Source organism: Delphinus delphis, chromosome 1 (genome assembly GCF_949987515.2).
Source record: "Delphinus delphis chromosome 1, mDelDel1.2, whole genome shotgun sequence".
In the NCBI taxonomy this organism is placed as follows: Eukaryota; Metazoa; Chordata; class Mammalia; order Artiodactyla; family Delphinidae; genus Delphinus; species Delphinus delphis.
In genome coordinates this window covers 51,762,578-51,786,681 of record NC_082683.1, presented here as the reverse complement: position 1 = coordinate 51,786,681, position 24,104 = coordinate 51,762,578, and the positions used below count along the sequence as shown (strand labels likewise).

At 37.9% G+C, this 24,104-nt stretch overlaps 1 protein-coding gene across 3 annotated transcripts in view; it reads right to left on the bottom strand.

Annotated features, from left to right (window-relative positions):
• The window catches only part of NFIA (nuclear factor I A), a 392,954-nt gene that overhangs the window by 199,914 nt on the left and 168,936 nt on the right, over window positions 1–24,104 (bottom strand). For all 3 annotated transcript variants that reach the window (XM_060022868.1, XM_060022859.1, XM_060022849.1), the window contains exon 3: window positions 7,713–7,778. In XM_060022868.1, the coding sequence (XP_059878851.1) occupies window positions 7,713–7,778 (66 nt within the window). The remainder of the gene's footprint in view (window positions 1–7,712; window positions 7,779–24,104) is intronic.

Sequence of the window (24,104 nt, the reverse complement as noted above, 5' to 3'; positions counted from 1 at the left end):
GTAGACAATAAAACACCCATAATGTTAGAGGTAAAACTACTTCTTTAAAATGACTGCAAATTTCATCCTTCTTTTTCAGTTAAAAAGGCTCCTTAACTACCCTGAATCCTGTGGTAAAGCTCATCATACTCTACGCTGCAGCATGCGGATGGGGGAAGCCTCAGCTGGTACCTCATCTTTCAAAAGGCAGGATCCAAGAATTTCCTTTGTCTGCAGGCATTTCTCAAGAGCCCCTGTAAACAATGATGGGTCACATCTGCTAACAATATTTAAGAAAGCACAATTCACCTGGTCTCAGACTGACATTTTTAGATTAAACCAAATTCTAGTTCCCCAGTCTCTAAAAGAAGATAGACTAGCTCCACTGCATTGCTGAAAATTCATCAGTCAGAATTTAATTACACAGATCTGGACACCAGAAGGCATTTAGGTTTTAATGTCTCCCCGAGTTGGGACCTTTACAATATTTAGAATATTGATCATTACTGTTACTGCTGTTATTTTGGTGGTCACTCTACTGTGTCTGTCCCTGCAGGGTTTTTGGAAGAAACACGGCTGAGAATAACTGTTGCTAGGTAATTGCAAAAGAAAGTCATGCAAATTATGAAATACTGACAAGTTGCATTTACAAGTCAATGGTGCTAGAATGCTCCTGCTTTCCCAATAAAACGCTGACTGTTCGGCTGCACGTTGCCTCCAAAATTCCTAAAATGACCCAACTATAATGACCCAGTAATCTAAAAATAGTTCCTAAAACAGCAGTCCATCCAGTAGTAAGAAACAATTCTTAGCACTTGGAGTTATGAATTTTATTTTGCCTTCCAACTATGTACTAATATTATAACATAATATTGCAATGTATCTACTACATATTTGAGGAGGTAGTGAAACAAGTTAAAGCAAAGGGTCTGTACTTTCTTATGAGAATATTATCAGATAAAAGAATGTGTGTCCAAAAAAGAAACAGAAATTTATAGCTCTCTTATCTCACCTCCAAGTTACAAAGTGAATCCTACATATAAATCTTTTACAAAGTGAATCCTACATATAAATCTTAAGTCAGGAAGTCAGTAGCCTTGGAATTTATTTCGTAAGTACTAAAATATTCAAAATACTCACAGAAGTGAGTTAACTGATAACCAATGAGATAGTGACAATTGAGACTGAAGAAAAGTACATTCCTTGCTCCTCCAGCAACTTTTAGCAACGATCCCTAGTTTGGTGATACAGGATGGGAATGACATAAATAAAGATGTTGAACATGAAAGCTAGATTCAACCAGTACTCCAGGGTGATTTTCACAGCGGCAGGTAGAGCTGGAAATTTTCAAAATCTGGGGCAAGCATCACGACTCATGGCCTTCCACTGATTGCAAAGGCCCATCTGAGGGCTGATGTCTCCGACATACGTGCAACTACCAGATAAATGAGGCAGAGCAAACACGACTAAAACTAAAGAAAATTATCTAAATACCAACTCTGATTTCCTGTTATAAATATCACATTTTAAAAACCACTAAGATGAGGTTATTATTATTATTAGCAGCCAGTGCAGGTGATGAGAGAGAGTAAATAGGAAAAACAAAAACAAAAAAACCAAAACACACGTGAACACAACTTTTCTTTTTCCAGCAAGGGAACACCACATTTTCTTTCCTTTTTTAGTTAAGGGTGCATCTACAGGGAGTCCCAGTGCGGGAGTGTGCTTTCAGAGTGCCATTGTTGGACTGTGCTATTCCCTCAGCGTGGTCACACAGAAGTGTGCCTTGAATTAAGTAGGAGGGCTATCACATGAGCTTTTCCCGCAGTAATGCCTGACCTGATGCACCACAGGACGCAAGCTCTGGGGGACTGTTCACAGGCCCTGTAAATATCGAGAAAGCATTGCAAATATAAAGCATTCCAATATCCACAAATACTCTTGAATTCACAAAGGTGGTTTGAGTAGGTGTTCTAAGTCAAAGTCTAACAAATAGGGCTTAAAACCTTCAGGAGCTCTTGAAAAGCCAGAAAGGGGGTTTCAGTAATATGCAAAATGATTAAATGAACGATACCAGTCAGAGCTGAGAACTTTGTCGGGATTCCATTCCCTATGTGGTTATCAACCATAAAGGAACATGATGATATTGCATATCTTTTTTTTTTTAGTCTTTGACATTGCAATAACTTTAAATGTATTGTTTGATTTTTTCTTATATTTGCTTCAGGTTTAACATTTTAACAATAGTAACTGGAGTTCTGGGGAAAATCAAAGCTGTTCTCAACACATGAAACCACTGCCTGAATGTAACTTTTCTAAGTTAATGCTGCTCAATTATATCTATTCTCTAGTTTTTTTTCTTCTCAACACAGAGTCTTAATTTTTCAGGTGCATTCATGTGGAAATATTAGTAATAAGCATAATTATAATTTTAGGAAGAGTCTTTAATTTTTAAAGTTCTTTATTATCCCAATAAAATTTCACTTTCTTTCTGGTACAGAAGACAAGTTTTAAACTTAGGTCACAAAAAGTGAATTCTTTATTTTAAGCTGTCTAGGTTTTTTTTGTTTTTTGCGGTACGCAGGCCTCTCACTGTTGTGGCCTCTCCCATTGCGGAGCACAGGCTCCGGACGCGCAGGCTCAGCGGCCATGGCTCACGGGCCCAGCCGCTCAGTGGCATGTGGGATCCTCCCGGACCAGGGCACGAACCTGTGTCCCCTGCATCGGCAGGCGGACCCTCAACCACTGTGCCACCAGGGAAGCCCCTAGCTGTCTAGTTTGATATGTCTCTAGGTGACCAAGGCAAGTACTAAGACAATCATCATTTTTGGAAGAAATATTTTTGGGTTTTTTTTGGAATTTTTACTTCTTTTATTTTTTTAACATCTTTATTGGAGTATAATTGCTTTACATTGTGTAAGTTTCTGCTGTATAACAAAGTGAATCAGCTATACGTTTACATATATCCCCATATCCCCTCCCTTTTGCGTCTCCCTCCAACCCTCCATATCCAACCCCTCTAGGTGGTCACAAAGCACTGAGCTGGTCTCCCTGTGCTACGCGGATGCTTCCCACTAGCTATCTATTTTACATTTGGTAGTGTATATATGTCCATGCCATTCTCTCACTTTGTCCCAGCTTACCCTTCCCCCTCCCCATGTCCTCAAGTCCATTCTCTACTTCTGCGTCTTTATTCCTGTCCTGCCCCTACGTTCTTCAGAACCTTTATTTCTTTTTAGATTCCACATATACGTGTTAGCATACGGTATTTGTTTTTCTCTTTCTGACTTACTTCACTCTGTATGACAGACTCTAGGTCCATCCACCTCACTACAAATAACTCAATTTCATTTCTTTTTATGGTTGAGTAATATTCCATTGTATATATGTGCCACATCTTCTTTATCCATTCATCTGTTGATGGACACTTAGGTTGCTTCCATGTCCTGGCTATTGTAAACAATGCTGTGATGAACACTGTGGTACATGTCTCTTTTTGAATTATGGTTTTCTCAGGGTATATGCCCAGTAGTGGGATTGCTGGGTCATATGGTAGTTCTATTTCTAGTTTTTTAAAGAACCTCCATAATGTTCTCCATAGTGGCTGTATCAATTTACATTCCCACCAACGGTGCAAGAGGGTTCCGTTTTCTCCACATCTTCTCCAGCATTTATTGTTTCTAGATTTTTTGATGATGGCCATTCTGACCGATGTGAGGCGATACCTCAATGTAGTTTTGATTTGCATTTCCCTAATGATTAGTGATGTTGAGCATCGTATCATGTGTTTGTTGGCAATCTGTATATCTTCTTTGGAGAAATGTCTATTTAGGTCTTCTGCCCATTTTTAGATTGGGTTGTTTGTTGGTACTGCATATCTTTGATCACACCTCCTTCTCATCTACTATGGCCATTAGTATAGCCCATAGCTTTGGTTTCCCAGCAGTATTAGTCATATCTGTATGTATGCCCATGTGTCATACACATACAACTGTACAACTTATATCCACACCCAAATTAGACTTCAACTTCTCCAGGGTTTCTTTTTTTTTTCCTTAAACACTTCTTGGTAAATCAACAGTGAGCAAATACTCAAAAACTACTTGGGGGTAATGACAGTATATTTATCTACTTATTAATTTTAATAAATCCTAGGTATCTGTCACGTTCAAGGCATATGGAATTGGTCATGAATCCTATCTTTCATTGGCTTATAGTTTTAATAAGCCAGATTCTATTTGGTTTGTGCCAAGGAAAAACTCAGACAAAATTAAAGACATCTAAGTGGAGTCCCCTCTGTCCAGAATAACTTTCTTGAGCATTATTCTGAAGGTTCTAGCAACTCTGAATCACTTTTGTAGCTCTCAACTCCTGGGAGGTACACAGAATGTGGAGAAGAGAACTAAACAGCGAAATAGATGTGCCACTGTGGCGAGTATGGACGGATTTAAGAGACGTAAGCCTGACATTTCAGAACACAGTAGGTATCTACAAAAGCTGTATCTAAAGAGTCTTGCTTTATTTCTGATGTTATCTCCCCTTCCACTCCAAGGCTCCCAGCTTTTGACCTCTTGAATATGTGTATCTCATTACAGATATGAGCTTTAACTGGAGAGTGGTGGTAGTTACCTTTCTTTGAGTCCTTACTACGAACCCGGCATTATGCTGTTTCACAGGCATATTCTCATTTGAATACTCATGAGGAAGGATCTTTTAGTGTTCCCATTTTACTGGTAAGAATACTGAGGCTGGGGCAATACCTTATTCAGAGTTGCCCAGCCATTATTTAATCAGGCCTGTCTGACTCTAGAGGTGGAATTTTTAATCATTATATTATACCAATTTTGAGTTTCAGAGATTCTGATATTTTATCTCTGGACTTCAGATAATTCCTTCAAAATTCCCATCTAATACTGTAATTGGACAAAGATTTGTTTTCTTTTACAGTTGAGTCTTAAGGGAGTACAAGAAAAGAAAGCAAAAATTCCACAGAAAAAAAACAGACTAGTTGGGCAGGGAAGAAACAGCTGCATCCACTTTAGGTAAAGTTACATGGCCTAGTTTATGGTTTTGGATGAAACAGCATGTTACCATTTGTCTACTCATTTTCCATGGTTTACTAGGAAAATACCATTCGTTTCCCATTACCTTTCTCCTCAAGAGCTAGCATAAAAAGAATATTATTTCCCCTCGAATATATACATAAATAAGGAATAATGAGTTCCCACTTTGTTTGAAGACCAGGGTCTGTCACTTCTTCATCCACCAAGATTTCAAAAGTTCTTGAGTTTTGTTGATATACTTATGAGAGTTCTCTTCTTAAAAATAAAAATGAAACAAATAAACAAACAAGAACTTTTCAGGAACTCATCTTCCATAACCTGGGGTAATGAAAACGAAAGAATACTCTTTATCAAAGCAACCCCAGAAAGTCATCTAATGCATGTAAATACCTAGTCCTGAAATCCTCATTTATTTTCCTTTAGGGATTATAGGACTTTAAGGAAGAGGAAATATTTCCTCCAATAACTTCATCTGAGATTGACAAAAGGTAGAAAGAGGAAACCGAAGAGGCTGATATTCCTCTAGTCTGAGCTCCAGTTGGAATTGTCTAAGATGAACCAACTTCAGCTTTTCTCTGAAATAAACAGAAATTTGAAACATAGCAATTTATTACTGTCTCTCCTGGATATTAATACTTTCTTTCTTTGAACTCACACGATCCTTCCCAAATGGTACCGGGAATCCTTGAGGTGGCACCAAGTGATCTGGGGTTAACAGTGAACTTGGCCAGTCTCTCTGTGCCTTTGGCCGAAAAATCCAGGCTCGATCCTCGCTTCTTTTTGGAATGGGAAACGCACAATATCGGTATTACAGCAGCTCCAGAAAGGCATGCCAGGCCTCTCATGCTCTCAATTTATATTTGCATGTGAACAGCTTGTCGGCCATTTTATGAAGACAGATGAATCGCAGGCCTGCGAGAGGGGCGGCCAGACCTAAACACGTGAACCACACACCTCGGCAGCCCACCAGCTCTTAAAGGTGAAAGTAAAATGAATATCTCTGGACACAACTTCAGGCAGATTATATAGAGATATAATGTACGAAGAAAACGAAACTATAAGGCATCATCTATAAGTCAAGTGGGAAATAAAGAATGAAACTAATCTATAAATATCGCTCTTTAAAATGTCAACAAAAAATAAGATGTAGCTGTTTATGACACTAAAAACAAGCCTTCAGAGCTCTCTCGCGCTCTCTCTCTCTCTCTCTTTAATGCCTGCTGTGAAAAGATGACTTTGATAAGGAAAATACCACCAAAATACCAGGTTGAGGAGAGGAATAGTCAGATAGTGTATATTTAATATGGGAGCCCAACAATGTTATAGAGAATTTCCCAGGCTTGGGAAATGAAACGAATCCTGAGAAATCAGTGATAGGATATTCAGTGTGGTAAACTCAATCCTCCACCCCACAAAACTGACATAATTCAGTTTACCTATCTATTCCAAAAGATCAGATGGAGATCAAAACGGAAAAATAGATAGAACAACAAAAGAAGAGAGTCAGGAGGAATGAGGTCATTCTAAGTAAGTGAAAAACAATGTATGGTAGAACTATACTGACTAGAAAAATAATACAAGGAATACTGAACAACAGCCAGCTTTTTTAGTGTAAAGTCTATGAAAGATACTATGGTAAGTATGTTATACACATTATCTTATTTAATTCTTCAACATGTCAATACAACTATTACCATACCACTTCAAAGATGAGGAATAAATCAATACTCTGGGAGGGTAAATAACCTATTCAACATTACAAAGGCAGGAAGAAGTAGAGGCAGACTTTGAACACAGGTCTGACACCACAGCCTGAGCTTTTAGCCTCCGTGCCGTATTCCCCTCAAAGGTCCCTCAAGGTCAAGTTCCCATCAGAGTCTTCAGCTCTCTCACCAGGGAAGATCACTTTGGAATTTTATGAGATGATATCTATGAAAGTGTATAATACAACGTTTAGCATGTCATGGGTATCACGAGTTTACTTCTTGATTTTTGTTGAAACTGATGGCTTTACTCAATCTTAAATTCTAACCTATGACAACCTTTTTCGTCCTTGGAGTGCATATACCACACAGTTAGTATTTTAGTGGATACTATTATATTCATATATAAAGTGTGTATTCTAGGTTAGTCAGGTTTCTGCCACGGAAAGTTTATATATTTATGCAACTGATGAGTTTAATTCTGTCACGTATCCTTAGTGTTTTATTTTAGACAATTTGAAGTGAAAAATCCTTCAAAGGCAGAGATGATTTTCTTAAAGCAATTAGCAAAGGCTTTGAAAAGGCCTCAAAAATACTTGTCAGTCAATAAACTTAAATCACTAGTGAAGAAGATTGTGGGTCACTTGCCACCTTAAAAGGAACTGAAATGAAAAGGCGTTGGCGCCTCACTTACGCTGTAAAAGATCCTGATCTGGTAAATCAACACCGCCTCTCACAGTAATCAACTTTCTTGGGAACTAAGGTTCTTAGGAGTACCCTGATAGGGTTTGTGGCTGAGGGGAAGGGTTTGGGGAGGCTAGAGTGGCCCAGAAAACTCCTTGAGTCCTCAAGATGGTTCCTACCGTGGGCCGCCCATAGGGGCAGACCTCAAAAGCCTTGTACTTGGTTGGCTGCTGGCTACCATGGACTCTCAGAGCAGCAGTCAAGAGTCCCAAAGTAAACTTACCATTTTCTGGCTGGTCCTTAATGTCAGCGTCACTTGGCTGGCTGGGACTTTCAGATTGACTTGAATCTGAAAAACATAAAAATACAGCCAAAAATTACAGGGTCTGTGAAGGAAAGTGGATCAGAGGTGCCAGACTTTCTCAAAAGGTTCAGCATGGAAACTAGGAATGAGAACGTTACAGAAGTGACATGAGGATCGAAAAAAGAAGAGAGAAAAGACAGGGGGTGAAAAGCAGCAGAGGCCGCAGCCCGTGCCTTCAGAGATGACTCTCGGTTCTGTTGCCACCTCCAGTGGCGCTTGGCTTGCGCCAGATCATAACTTGAAACTCTTCAGAAACCATCCTCTTACAGAGACACCATTTCCAAACTGCTCTTCTCCATTATTTATACACTAGAGTCTGATAAAGACTTCATCCTTCATTACACACATCTGAAGCTTGATTCAGAACATAATAAAGTGTCAAAACATATTTTGAAGCTGGTATATAAAAGCAACCCAAACAACAGAAACAAGTTCTGTTGATATTTAGCTCTGTATTACAGCAACAGACTATGCAGACTAACACCATTAAATACTAGAATCCTAATATTCTAGTGCATTTACTTAAAATAACAGGATCACTCAAAGATATCTTTCTCCCCCACTTTATAAGTATTATTTTCCTCTCGTACTGCTGCATTTGGGAGATCCTAACAGGCCTTGTGAGCAAAAACAGGTTCCTGCACACCTTTATTGGATCCCATTTATTTTTTATTTTAAAAACACAATCATTTTCAAATGAAAAAATGTGATTCAATCAAATTAACTTCTAAATGAGATAATTTAAAATAAAGTAATATTTAATTTTAAGATGAGATAAAATTAAGTTAGATCAAAAAAATTCACAGAATTAGAAGTAGGAATACTTATGATACATTTTGGGGGGAAAGGAGAAAAAAGGCAAAATATGTCAAGGAGAGAGTTTTTTATGTAAAGCATTTTCTGAGACTTGAAACAATATATAACATTATCAAAAAACAAGCAAAAAAAAGTTTCAGAAAAATCTCTGTATCTGTGGAAAGCCTGGATCTGAACTTTACCTTGACTTCACAGGGTTAGAATGGGCTGCCTGAAATTTGACCACATTTCAGCAAGAAGTTCAATGCAAGATCCAAAAGGTCATGACACTTAACTGTGATTAAATTGAAAATATTAATTCTATTTCAACAGAGTTACAGTTTTAGCATTCTCTTTCTTGGAGATACTGCAAAAGGTAGCAGCACTACTAGTGACCCTAGGTCGAGAGAAGCGCTAAGTTATTACTTTAAGAAAGGCCCCCTGCTTTTAGGCAAATGAAGATTTTAATTATTGGGAAGTACTATTTTTTAAATGTCTATTTAAAAATTTTCAGATGCTCTTAACCTGGTAACTAGAGAAAAAATTCTAGATTGATTCAAAGGTTCAAATAGCAAATGATGTGAAAATTTGAATTTTTATTTGCTGGCAAAGTGATAGCTTTTATCATAATGTAACAATAGCCATAGTGAAGACACAAACAAAAAGCATTACAGGTCAGAAAACTTTAGACAAATTCTTCAAAATGAACCACAAAGTTAAATACAAAATCTGCACTGAAAATTGGAATACAATTTATATCGGATTACATTTGAAATTTTAACTCCATAAATTAACATTATTTTTATAGCAAATGATTTAAAAACACGGCAGGACTACCTTCTCTTTTTCTAAGGGAATATCCTGTAATTTCGTCATTAAAAATTACAAATTCAACATTCTTAGAAGTAATTCAGCATGTTTTAGGAGAAAGGCATACCTTCATTATTTTTGTACTAGAAAATTTTAAACCATTAATATCCACTATTAAAATTAAAGAAAATATCTAAGTTTGTCTTAGGGAAAGTTAAAATTCTTCCTGATCATGTCCCAGAATAGATACATAAAATTTTGCCAAATAGAACATTTTCTTTGGAATAAGACTGGCAAACCTAACTTTCTATATGATAGCTTAGCCAATATTCTTTTTCTTGATGTAATATCTTTACGATTAATCACTTTACAAAAAGAAAAATATTTTTTATCTCAATTAATTTAAATATACCCTAGCCAATTACTTCTCTGATATTTAACTATTAATACTAAGCTAAGGTAAAAAAATGAGTGATTCAAACAATTGTTTTAATAATCTAAAAGTGGACTCCTTTGTCCTTTTAAATTTTCTTTTACGTTTGTCACCCTATATTTATAGAAAGGTAGCATAATTATAGAAAACATGAACAGCAACAAAAGATGGCAATAGATACGTTCAAAGAAAGTTTAAAATTCCAAGCCACAGAAAAAGAAGCAAACAAACAGCAAATGACTGAGTGGCAGGAAAACAGCTCAGAGTTGGTCTGAAAGGGGCCGCAGCACTCTTGTGAAAGCTCAGATACAAACACTGGAGAAGGCATCTAGCCAAATTGAAAACGGAATTTAATTTCTCCACTTTTATTCAAAAGCTGGGGATACTGTTCTCCACCGGAGGACTGCATACTAAAATACACCATCTTGGTAATGGATAGGGAAGGCCAAAGATCTACAAGAAAAGTTAAATGATCTAAAGACTTAGGTAATTATTTTCTACCATGGGCTGTTGAATGCCGTTTCTATTTTGAACCAACAAGGAACAAAATTACCCAGTGCTGGTGCAATTCTATGCTGAGAACGCATGGATACTTTCTCTCGTATTGCAAAAGGTCACCAATGCTGTTAAGTATGGAGCCGACCAGATAACCAGAATTATAAATTAATTTCTACCCATACATAATTGATACAAATGAAAGATCTCTTTCTTAAGCATTTGCATTAAAACACTATCACGAAGGTTAGCAACTAATTTACTTTTCTGTTTTAAATACTTGGTAGAGACTTGTCAGAAGCCAAGGTAACTTTATGTCTTACTTTTGGGGACAATTATCACATGGTCTTTTGATTCCCACCACCTGAAATAATTAGAGGCCCCAGAAAAAAAAGAACCACCTGCATAGAATTGGGTGCCCTTCCTGTATCTGAGTCTCCCACAGCAGTGACTTCCTCTGGTTCCTGGTTGAAAGCCAGAAAATTTGTATATTACAATGAAGAGAATATAATTTAAAATGTGTTTAAATGATGGAGTTGGAAATGCTATTGTGAGGAAGTATATTAGGATTATCAGTTTTTTTTCCATCTAGGGATTTGTTTTTTGTTTAAGGAACCTTAGACTTCAACCTAACCTAAAAGAAAAGCAATTTTTCTTCTGGTTTGTAAAAAATTTATGAGCAGACATTTAAACCTAAAATTGACAGGGTTTTCATATAGGAGGCTGGATTGAGACCTCTTAATTGAACTGGCAGTCATCTACCTATGCATTTTTATGGCGCCTACAGCTATATTGCTGGAGTACTCAGACAAAGATATTTCACTATCAATATAATCACTAGGGAAAGGAATAAAATAAATCCTAATGCCTGCACACTAGCCTCTGCTTCCATAAGCATGTGCACTGCAGGAACAGAAACCTTGTACTGGGTTTGCTACTTATGCATGGATCCAGTCCCCCTAACCTCATTTCTGCTCCCCTTCAACCTGGAACCTCAGAGAATACTCCTTTTGGTCTGGTGAAGAGTGACAAAAGCATGTCAATATGGTAAAACTGGTCAGGCAAAAATATAGACATCGCTTCCACGTATTTTCTGTTCTCTAGGCGTGATGCAAAGATGGAATGTTGTTAAATCTTCCTTGTGCTCGACCCAGAATTAAACTTTTCCTCTCTGATTCCTCTTTTATTGGCCATACATCTCTTACAATGTGACTTACATTATGTTGCACTAAGGTACTCTTCAATGATCTCCTATGAGAATTTGAGCTCCATAAGAAAAGAATTCCTTTCTTCCTCTAGTCTTACCCCCTAGTACCTTCCAAGGGTACCTGGTCCAGCTAAGGATTTGTTAACCGCTGAACTAAAGAGATGAATTTTCACTTGTTGTTCAGCTTTCTAATGCTGAACCACTGCCAGTGACTGAAAATATACTAAATTCACACCTAAAAGCAGATTGGGACTTATGAAATGAAAAAGGAGGGTAAAAAAGGTCTTTATTTCTGCTTCATATCTCCCTTCGTGGGACCTGGCAAGGAAGAGAGAGACACATCCCTCTGGCTCGTGAGCAGGAAATCTTGCACAGCGTTTAGAAGTTGCAGACAATCACCTCCTCTGATCCCCTGGCCGACACACCCACAAGAGGCTCCTTAGAATAGTAAGAGCTGAGAGTGGTGTCTGACACATAAAAGGCCCCCCAGAAATGTGTGCAGGCTAAAATGATGGATGGCAGAAATATTTCACACATTCAAAAAAACACAAAGATAAGAGAAAGCTGCCATATTCTGATGCCCGAAGAGGGACTCAAAATCCTAACAACTGCTGTTGTGAACAGCTGATAAAAGAAGAGCAGCCACGCAGTGGTGGGGAACCCTTCCCACCCCGAAACAAACCAATGTAATTCCTATTCAGTCAACACGATATCAACAAAAGTCTATGGACCATGAAAGTACAAATTCAGGTTCCAGGGGAAAAATAATTTCACCTAAGTTCAACCTCCCTACATGCATACTGATTTGGTTAAGGATGAAGCTTGAAAAGTCTTTGTTAGAATTTTGTGTCCAGTTTTAAATCTCCCAAATTAAAAGGTGAAACGAAGAAATCAGAAGGCATCCAGAAACAAAGACGAGTTAGTCAAGTGAAAGAAAGTGAAAATGCCGCCAAAAAGAGATGAAGTTGTTCTTCATAGTGTGAAAAAGAAAAGGCAAAGTTAGGAATGAATACTTTCCTGCAAATAAATGAAGCGTCAGGAACATTCCTGAGGTAAAAGACAATAAGGAATAGGGTGATTATACTCTGAATATAATAAATACCCCCTAGGATTGTAGCACTTAAAGATTTTTAAAATTTAGGTAGATTCTTTTTTTTCTTACAGAGGTTTGGGAAGATGAGTAGTTTGCGAAAGGGTCAAGCCAAAGAATCCAAGATTCATTTTTCTACATCCATGATGTTATAGAAATCTACTTCTGATTAGTAGTATAAGGCTTAGAATTACTCTATTTTGATCATTCAGTACCGTAAGATGTTTATTACAGTAAGGAAATCTAGAAAAATGGCTATAATAGTCACATTTTGCTTATTAGTCTCTCTCATAGCTGTAGTTATAAAAGAAATATTATTGTAGTACTTTATAAACTTTAGGAACATTGTCTATTTTTTCCAGTATCACCATGACCTTAAAGACTGAGGTGTGAGGAAATATTTTAAAAACCTTTGAGGTGTAGAATGTCCCTTCACAGGTGCACATATGTATACACAATCTGGGGCTTACGAGTAAAACTGATGAATACAATACCATCCACTACATATAACAGTATCCATCATGGTCTGGCAAAGAACAAACAGAATTTTGTAATACTATCATTAAATCTGGACCACCAAAAATCTTCAGTTATCATCAGCATTTTCAGAGAATGGATAAATCCTTTAAGCTCAGTAAACAATCAAACCAATATTTAATGGTAATGAATGCATATGACTGTGGCCTACTTAATGAAAAACAAATACACAATAACCTGGTTTTTAAAACAAATTATGAGGTGAGTCACACCATAAAAGTTTTCTTATCTTTGAAAATGGAAACACTCCATGGTTCCTTAAATGGGAAGTCTTATCTTTACTGTATTTAAAATACAAAATTTGATCTGTGTAACTTTCCCAGTAAGCTAGAATTGCGTGTGTCATGATAACCGCAGTAATCAAGGTATGCACAGCAAATCCTTCTTCACCAGAAGGGAGGTGGGGAGATGGGGCAGAAGGAAAACCCTAATTCCAAAAGGACCAGGCTAGTTTGTACACGTTGGCCCTTGAATCCTCTAATCCGAATCCGAGCGGGAAGGCTGTGTTCACGCAGCAGAGACTTGGAAGGGCTCCACCAGACCACCCCGGGGGCTGCCAGCTGCTCGGGAGATCCACCCCTTAGCCACTCCCGGGTATGGCATTTTCGGGGTCGGAACTTAAAAGCATTATATAATCTAGATGACTACCATTTTCTTTCTTAAAACTTTTTTTTTACATGCCTTTCGGAAGAAGAATTTGTGAAATATTAAATTTGCAGGAATTAGATTTTTTGGCATTAATGCTGGTATTCAAGGCCCATCTGTTTAGTCAGGGCTGTTTCTGATGATGAGACTGTTTAGGTTGAAGAGTGATTCAACTGTCTTATCACCTACTCATAAACGTGTTATTTGGCTACAGGGAGGGAGGTTGTGGAATGATACACAGTTTTAACACGTTGAGAAAAAAGTAAAATGGTCTCACCATTGTTGTGTTATGACACTGAGGGGGAATCATTTCTAAGCTTTGAAAATTACAAATTCAGTCACTCTGAAAGTAAAGACCAAATGACTCAATCTTTAAACCTTCAGTCTTCGCATGAGGCTGATTTCCAGTCATCATCGGGTTTTTCAGCAAAGTTATAAGTGAAGTCAATGGCAAGAATGTGGTGATTATAAAAGATATGTAAGCACGATACTCTGAATAAATTTATAATTTCTCGTATTTTCTTTGACAAGGGTCTCTGACTAAAATAAACTAAAACTGACATAACCACTTTGAATTTTGTTTTTCTCATAACAGGGGCTGTGTTAACACGTGATGGTGATCTGTTGATCAATTCAGAACTCACATTAGTGAGTCAACCTGGTTACCTACCCACTCATGAGTAAACAAAGACCTGCCTAAAAAGCCATGAGTATAACATTATTGCATATCAGAATTGTGCTCAATTTCCCCTTTTGAGTCACTTTTTTCACAAACAAAATTAATTATAACAGTAAGTCCTTGGGGTTCTTAGAAGAAAATATACTTGAAGATGACTTATGTAGTCAATCTATACAACTGAAAGTAGAAAAACTCCCTGTATACTTTCATACTATAAAAACAAATGTGTCAAATGAAAATGATGCATAATTTAGTTATAGTCTATACACATTATTTTCATGTGTCTGGATATCTGTAAAAAATTTCATTAAAATAATAAAATGATCTCTGTTGAGGATAATCATGGCTATTTAAGTTCAGTTAGTATTCTAAGGATTAACTTTTTTTGCATTCATATTTCACTATTGAAAGAAGTATGAAAAGGTACAAAGATGGAATCCTAAAAAAATCTGAGCTATATAATTTAACTCTGGATCTCGTATTTTTTTCACCTGTAAAATGGGAACACTAATGACTATTTTGCCTAATTTAATAGAGTTGTTGTGTGGATCAAATAAAATAATGCAAGAAGACCTGATTTTGAAACTGTAAGGTCCCCCAAAAAGAAATGTACTTTTACCTCTGCAATATAAATCTTCCCATCCATACACATTTTTTGTTTCTTTTAAAAAAATCAACCCCAGCCCACACATGACATGATTCTGGTAGAAAACATCAGCATCACAGCCCTGGTTTTAAAGTAAACGTTCTTAATTCCAATATACTGGGAAAGAGATTATCTCTGATAATGGAAATTTAAATCTCAGCTTGCCGTTGTTTATTCCAGACAGACATTTGTGTGTTAAGTCTGTTTATCAGGCAACACTTTGTCTAAGCCAGGAAGTAGTCAGTCTTTGTAACAAGATGTATGCAAATGAATTTCCCATGAGTCTCCACAGCAAATTGTAGTAAGAAAAAAAAATTCCTTGTTACTTTACCAGCAAGAAGCTACCTCAAAAGTAGACTAGAGACAGAGAACTATGAGCTAGACTATGTTGATGAGTTTAAATGAATCCTAAATATGTGCTCACAGTCTGTTGCTCTTTATTCTAAGCAGACTTGGTTCCTTACATCTGTTTATCAGACAACACTCTGTCTGGCTTTGTAACCTGTGTGAAAATCAACGGTGACCATAATCCCATGAAACAACCTCTTGGAGGCAAAACTCCAAACCTCCCAACACTTTAAGGACCCCCACCAATAGACGTTCCTATGAAACTTTTGAAACTTTTAAAAAATACATCCAACTCTAACTTTTGCTCACCTTCTATCTTAACTTTTCTACACTCATTGAATTCCCTAAAGGCACGATAGCCTCAGGACAGAATGGTGAATTTTACCATACAATTTGGACTGATAAATAAAAAATTTGCTAACATGCCCTATCTAATGATCAAGACCAGGGAGGTTTTTTTTTAATATACTTTTTTCTATCGTAATAGTAAAATGTTTATTCTTTTATTCTATTACTAAAGTATCTATCCCGGGATCCTCTTTTTTTTTTTAATCCTAATATAACTGACTCTTTTAAAAAAACTAAACATGAAGAGTTGAAAAGTGTATTTCTTTTTATTTTTCTTGTTGGTTTTCTATAGGGTTTGAAAATCTTACCAAAGGCATCAAATTGGTTGAGCTTGTCTTCCTAGACAAAATAAACACTTTAGGACTCTACTTGTTTGTATTCTCCTCAGTGGTGCTGTATGCATCAGCAGCTAAAAACAAAGAAACTTTTTAGCTGCTCAGACAAAATGCAGAAGCTTCCCAAACAAGGAGGCAAGGGAGGGGGCATGGGTTGAGGGGACGGTAGGGGTGGAGAAGTGTGCAGAAAGTCTGACAGTCCATTCAATATAGGGATGATGGCTATAATGCATCCAGGGTCCCCTTGCTAATTAAATATGCATTGGCACAGTTTTGATCGATGCAAGCCATGGATCAGATGACACACCTGCAAAATCTTGAGCCCAGAGCTCCCAGGAAAAGGGAAAATACAGTCTTGTCTCCTTATCTTTGTTTTCAAAGGCTCTCAATTTCTGTGCTTAGATATCTAATTTAATTCTCTCACCCCTCAGCAAACTGGATTAGGGAAGTCAATACTGCCTTTGTGCATCGACAGGAAAACACAGCTTTCCTTTTATTCAATTTAGCTATGACCTTTATACAAAGATAATGACAACTGTCTAAAAGTAAGGTGAAGGCCTCAAGAAGAAGACCCCCTGAGCGAAGGCTCCCATGGAATTTTGGATGACAAGGTAGTGGGGTTTACTGGGACATTTTCCTGCTTGGAAAGGAAAAAAGGAGGAAAGGGAATTAAGAATTGGTGGGGGGTGGGAAGGGAAGGGTTGGGACACAGGGAGAAAGCATGGTGGAAGAGATTTCAATCCACTGACTAAACGACCAAAGTCTCACAAATCAAATCACTGGACCGTGTCATATCCATAACCAGAGAATAATGCTGTCAAAGAAGATGATGAGAAGGGCATAGTAACAATTTGCCTAAAAAATGCAGACGCCTTAATGAGAAGGCTGAAGATTCTGCGGTTGGGTAAATCAGGAAGTTTGGGTTTTCTTGTTTCTTTCTTCCTTTCCTTTCTTTTCCCCCCCTTGAAGCTTTTGAGAAAACAGGACTATCAGTGTGTTTGTGAGTCCTAACACCAGCGATAGCTAGAGATTTTTGGAGAAGCCTGGGATTCTGCAGTGCTCCAATGTTCAGACCACGACTACTAACCAAAGGGGAAAATGATACTGGATGAGTCTCCTGAAAAAGCACTGCTTCCTTTTAACTTCCTTGTCTTTGGGCTTACTTGTTCCATTCATTAATTCAGGCATTCATCAATGCATCTACCATGAGCCTTTCCCCCTGCGTACGTGGTGCTAAAAATTTTAAAAAGCAAGGTCTCTGCTCTCAAGGATCTCTCAGTCAATCGGAATAACGATAATAAAATCAAGGTTCTGTGGCATCCCCTCTTGATTAAGTCCTGTCCTCTAGTGAAGTTAATGTACAGCAACATGTTATCGTGCACATTTGTAATGGCTTTTATTCTCTTACCATTCGCAATCAGTACTGTACCACTAAGTGTAGCCTTGTAACAGAATTTACAGTAGCCTGGATGCTAACTGTTGGTGGGAATGGATGGCTGGGATTAACTTTTCTAGTAAGATATAGAGAGGTTTAGGCAGAGTCCTTTCAAGTGAAAGATGAAGGTATATTACTGCAGAGTTAGCATTGTTGGGAATGGTGTAAAAAATCAAAATGGTTTTTAAAAATCAGGTTTATTCCCCCTTAGAAAGAATTTCATAGACAATATTCCTAATCAGGCCTGGTGTACTCCCTTTAACAGAAATGGCTGTTTAACAAAGGTAGCTGTGGTACACTGAAAAAGGCAGAGGACTTGGTATTAGAAAACCTGAGTTTGGGTCCCTTCTTGGCCATTTATATTCGCTTTGTGGAACTGGGCAAGCCCCTTTACTTCTCTGAATTTCAATTTACTCATCTTCCAAATGCCTGACTTTCAAGTTTATGAGAACTGAATGGCATGATTTAAAATGCCTTGTAAATTATAGCAGCTATAACTCTAACTGTACACTGCATACGTTTGCTAATGTATAGAAACTGGTTAAAGAATCACATTGACTACTTACTTTTATTTCTTGTCTCATTATTTTATTTATTTATTTATTTTTTTTTTTTTGCGGCACGCGGGCCTCTCACCGCTGTGGTCTCTACCGTTGCGGAGCACAGGCTCCGGACACGCAGGCTCAGCGGCCATGGCTCACGGGCCCAGCCGCTCCGCGGCATGTGGGATCTTCCCGGACCGGGGCATGAACCCGTGTCCCCTGCCTTGGCAGGCGGACTCCCAACCACTGCGCCACCAGGGAAGCCCTTGTCTCATTATTTTTACTGCACAGAGCATGGTATCTAGAACATATACGTACTAACAGATATTTGTTGAAATGGAGTTGAAGAGGGTGAAAGAATTGCTCTTTCAGGGCCATGAAATACAATAGGGCCTATCTTGAGAGATGTCAACAGATGTTTGGGGGTAAATTTTCTGGCTTTGGGGAGACTGCATGACTGGATGGTGGTATATCCCATGTGGTGAGAACAGACTTTATGGGACTCATAGGCTTGGCTTTCTGGCCCTAGATTCAGGACCAGAATGAGGGGGGTTAGGCACCCGTAAAGGTTGTTTCCAGCCCTAGAGTTCTAATTTGAAACAGATCATTAGCAATCAGGTTGTTGGTCTTCTGGCTGCATTCAAGGTTGGGACCCACATTTCATCAAAAGGGACTGGGTGATATTAGCTGCTGATCATAAGTACAACTAGAAATAACATGAGTTCAATAATCATCATAAGTCAGACGATCTCTTCTTTACCTTATAAATGATGACAAATACCCTACTATGAATTGCAAATGTTTATCTTCAGTGACTTGGCCAGTCCTGACTACAGGAGCCAATAAACAGTGTTTTCTTTTTATTTCTTAACCCATTATGTAATTCAGAACACCAGGAAACTTTTTGTTTCACGAGCTACCGTATAAGGTATCCTTGAAGAATTTAGCCTAGGTCTTAGGTCTTAGACTAGTATTGAGGACAATACTTTCTCAAAAACACTTTAGATATACCTTCTCATATATACAGTCAACCACTGACAACGCAGGTTTGAATTGTGCGGGTTCACTGTATAAGCAGATTTTTTTCTATAGTAAAAGTTATATGAGGATTTTTGACTGTGTGTAGGGTTGGCGCCCATAATCCCTGTGTTGTTATAATATGTAATGTAAAATATATATTTTTTTAATAATGTGTTTTCAGTTTCCACATTGACAATAACTTTTCCCTAACAACTTGGTTTCTAGACTTTTAACAAATATGCATGAAAACAGGGAGCTATCATTTGGTCAACCACAAACTTGTCCTCAGACTCCCACAGCATCATAACAAAGTTCAAGTGATAGCTGATTCTCTAGAAATTCACCCAAGCATTTTGCAAGTGGAAATAATCATATATGTTTTGCTTCTATGTCTTTATGATAGATAAAATGATTTAAATGTACTGAATCATTTCACTTTTAGGAGTTTCCATTTGGATTCTATCATGGCTTTCTCCCTGACATATGCAGTGCTAAGTTATTTAAAATTAATTGCAGTACAATATTTTAAAATTTCTTCACATGGTGCTAATCTCAAGTGCTTTGGATGTTTGAACCACACTTGGAAGCCATCAAGTTCTGTGTATCTTTATACCATGGAGCAGTTAAACATGCTAAAAAGATTAGTCAGTGAACTTTAATCTATAACCAAAACTATACTAAATTATAAAATTTCAAAAATGTGTGAGTTGATACAAATGAGAAAACTGCAAACACCCTACATAAAAAGAAAAAAACGAACCTAGATAATTAAAACACATGAATTTACTTACGTAGCTTTGAATCCAGAAAAGCTTTCAGAAATTCACCACAGATCATGGGGTCCTACCCACATAAACCCAGTTAGGTGCCAGTTGAGCTTATGTGCTTTCACCTTCATCTGAAGTTCATTTTATCTGTCATTTTTATTTTCATTTTAGGATGCAATGTACATTCTTTTCTGTGGTTATGTTGAAGGAGGGATAAGTATTTTCCATTTCAGTAACTCAGTATGGATGAGTAATTTGCTTAGTAATAATCCTAAAATTAAACTGTCTTCCATACAATGTCTAGTAATAGTTTACATAGGATTAGGCAAATGAACTATCTTCGGGATGTGCTTTAAAAAAAAAAGTTTCGGGCTTCCCTGGTGGCGCAGTGGTTGAGAGTCCGCCTGCCGATGCAGGGGACACGGGTTTGTGCCCCGGTCCGGGAAGATCCCACATGCCGTGGAGCGGCTGGGCCCGTGAGCCATGGCTGCTGAGTCTGCGTGTCCGGAGCCTGTGCTCCGCAACAGGAGAGGCCACAACAGTGAGAGGCCCGCATACCGCAAAAAAAAAAAAAAAGTTTCTTATTTGCCACCTGGATTTATTTTGATTTAAAAAAAAATCATGTTTTCTGTAAAGTTTCTAATAGAGGTGCTATCTTCAACACCTGCTCCTGATCAAAAAGTCTAAGTGGGTGACTGGAACTTCATTCTGATTCACTTTTCAAGAACCATTGTCACTTTAAAAAATGACTAATAATTAGTGATTCCTAGAGGAAGAAGCTTATTTCAGTTCATCAAACATTTAGCACCTACTGTGTGCAAGGCATTGTGAGCTTTTATTCAGTTCTGAGGTAGCTCATAATGTTGACTAAGAATTCTATTCATTCAACTCTGGATGGTTTATTAAAGTGTATATTACTTGTTTTTTAAGTGTAGCTATTCCCCCCAACCCCCCAATCTCCACCAGTGGTGGTAACATGAAGTGTTTCTGAGCACACTTTCCTAAGTCTATTAGGGGAGGAGAGAGGAGGTGGAGATTTCTACAAATAGGAAATGGTTTATCTGTTTGTTCTCTATTTAACAAAAATGACAAATCTCTGGGTTCCATGGTTTTTTCAATTTTTTGGTCATGGTGGAAGCCTACAGACAAGAGGAAGCTGGAGCACCAGCGTATAGAACAAAATCGAGTAGTTCTACCTGCCAATCATACCCCATTATTACCCCAACTCACCCCTACACCCTATCCCTGCTGAGCTTCCTGTAGCAATGTTTAACCCCCTGCAGCATTCACACAGCCAAGGCCCAAACCTGGGGTTCAGAGTGATTTCAATATCACCTCTGTCTTTTCAGATTTACAATATTAAGGTAAGCAAAGAACGGGACTTCCCTGGTGGTTAAGAATCCACCTGCCAATGCAGGGGACACGGGTTCGAGTCCTGGTCCGGAAAGATCCCACATGTCGTGGAGCAGCTAAGCCCGTGCACCACAACTACTGAGCCTGTGCTCCTAGAGCCCATGCTCCGCAACAAGAGAAGCCACTACAATGAGAAGCACACACACCGCAACGAAGAGTAGCCCCTGCTCGCCACAACTAGAGAAAGTCTGCACGCAGCAACGAAGACCCAACACAGCCATGAATAATAAATAAATAAATAAATAAGAAAGATAAGCAAAGAATAAAAGGTGACTAAATCATTTTTGGTTGAAATGGCTCAGTGGCCCTTCTAAACTGTCCTATTTTATTTTTTGGTTACTAGAAAAAAAAGATTAAAAACAAATTATAAGTGGGGAAGAAAAAGAAGAAATAGTAAAAAGAAAACAAATCGCAGTAACAAAGCAAGTGGCATCTTTGAACAGGGGTCAGAAATAGCAGCTCTTCAAATGAGACAGGAAATCTTATTTGCAACAGATCTGGGGAAAGTTACAAGAAAAAAAATCAGAGTTTATTCAGGAATTAAAGGTGACATAATACCTGCATGGTGTCTCTCAATTATCAGGTTTGTATTGGGGGATGGTTGGAACAATAGCAGAGCTTAACATGGGAATGCTGTAAAAGAAGGGATGAAGGCCTCCGTTATTTCCTTTAAGTCTGGCTACCACCTCCAAAAACAGCACAGAATTTCATAATTCTTTTCCATTTAGTAAATTTGGGGCAATAATTTCTTGTTATATTTATCCAAATGATCTCCAAAAAAAAAAAAATCACTGGGCTGGTTTTCATTTTCCATCTTTATTCTATACTTTAGCAACTCATCTAACAATTTAATGATTTCCTTTTCTCCTCTAAATGGATGTCCTGTAGAAAGGGGAAATTTTCTAAAGTCTTAGTCAACAGAGTCTTAAGTTTTTATCATACAAAACAGCCTCACATCACACTATTGTAGTCACATGTTCTCCCACCTGGTCTTAAAATCAGAAAGCACTTTGTTTTAATGCCGCCATGTTGGTATTGTCCTGACATGCTTAGACTTCAAAGGGGAAGACTTTGAACAAACCTATTTGGAAGGAATTTCATAAAAAACATTAGGCAAAAAGACTATTTTAAATTCACAGGAAGAGTGTAACATCTCACCGGCAGTAGATAGGGAAATGAATTATTCAAAATTGTATACAAACCCTGACGTCATCGTGAATAGAGGCAGGCTCTAAGGAACTTTACTGAGAAAAGCTGGTATTTACACAGTGATTGGAAGCAAAAAATAAAAAACCAAAATAAGAAAATCTTTTTTTTCTTTTGCCACATAAAGAAAATCTGCTACACTGCTTTTCATAACCCCACCTAAACTCCCTACTGTGGCGCTCTCAAAGCACGACCTCTGGATTTCCGTAAGGAAAGTATAGCACAACATTAAGAAGTCCCAAGACTCTTCGAGAAGAAATTCATGCAGAACATCAAATGTTACTCAACATTTTCAAGGAACCATGATATGTCAAACAGACCACATGATGCAAGTACATTTAAATATAAGTTTCTATTTCTGTTTAAAAATAAAAAAGATCAGAAATCTGAATCTGGAAAAGCAAAATCTCTTGCAGGTTTAGAAAGCATATACAAAACCTGGCAAAAGAAAACACTGTTCACTGCCACCATCTGCTTTCTGGCACAGAGGAAACTTTTACTAACAGCAACATTTTCTTACATTAGAAAATCCACTAATTAGTTTTGTTGTAATAAGAAAAATAACCTTTGCGTGGAAGGCAGATTGCCAGCTCGCTTTTTTTTGTTGGCTGCACCTTGCAGCAGGCCTGTAACATTTCCATGTGAAGTTCACCTCTGAGTTCCCCTCTCCTGGAGTACTTTATTATTCCCTGTTTGGTCTAAAGAAAGTATTCACAAATGAGAGATCAAAAGTGAGAGCAACAGAGAGGAAAAGCTTTAAGGTATTTGGGTTAATATCCAAAAAAAGAACACCAGGTTCAGAATCAGGAAATCTGGGATCCAGAATCGATTGTTAAAAGCTCCGTAAACCTGGGTCTCATTTTTCTCATCTTTAGGGCTATTAAAGTAAATGAGCTCTAGCTTTCCCCTAAAATTCCTAAATTCTTGTAGTCTAAATCATTTTTTCCTAAGAATTGTACGTCCCAAGAAACTAGTGATTGCAAAAGAGTAAGTGGAACTTCAAGTGTCACTGATAAATCTGAAATAATTGAAAAAATGTTGACATATGCTGATTAAAATATTACAAATCTAGCAACCGAGGAAATGGAAACTCAACTGAAATTGCTTAATAATATACTCTCATAATTTAGTCAGCATATCATTCCACAGATAAAACCAACAAATATGGATCAAGCAACTACTGTGTGCCCAGCACTCTTGTGAGCCCTGGAGACAGAGCCATGAACAGGAGGCTCACAAGCTCTGGGCTCCCAACACCTAGGTTCCAGGAAGCCTGCAGGCCTGGGAGCTGCCGGGCATCCTCTGCAGAATCACCCGCCGCAAGTCCGCCCGCTGCCCTGGACAGGACGGCACCAACGGGGAGAGAAAATGTGTGTGTGCTCACCACACTGCAAGATCTGCTTGCAAGTTCCTTGAGAAAAGAAAATAAATGGGTACAAATACTTTCCGAGAAATTTTACGGAAAACAGACATCATGTCTTTAGAAGCAAAGCAAAGCAGAACACTGAAAGGGCACACAGCCCCCTGTGAAAGATGTCTCAGGCTTACATTGTTCAAACT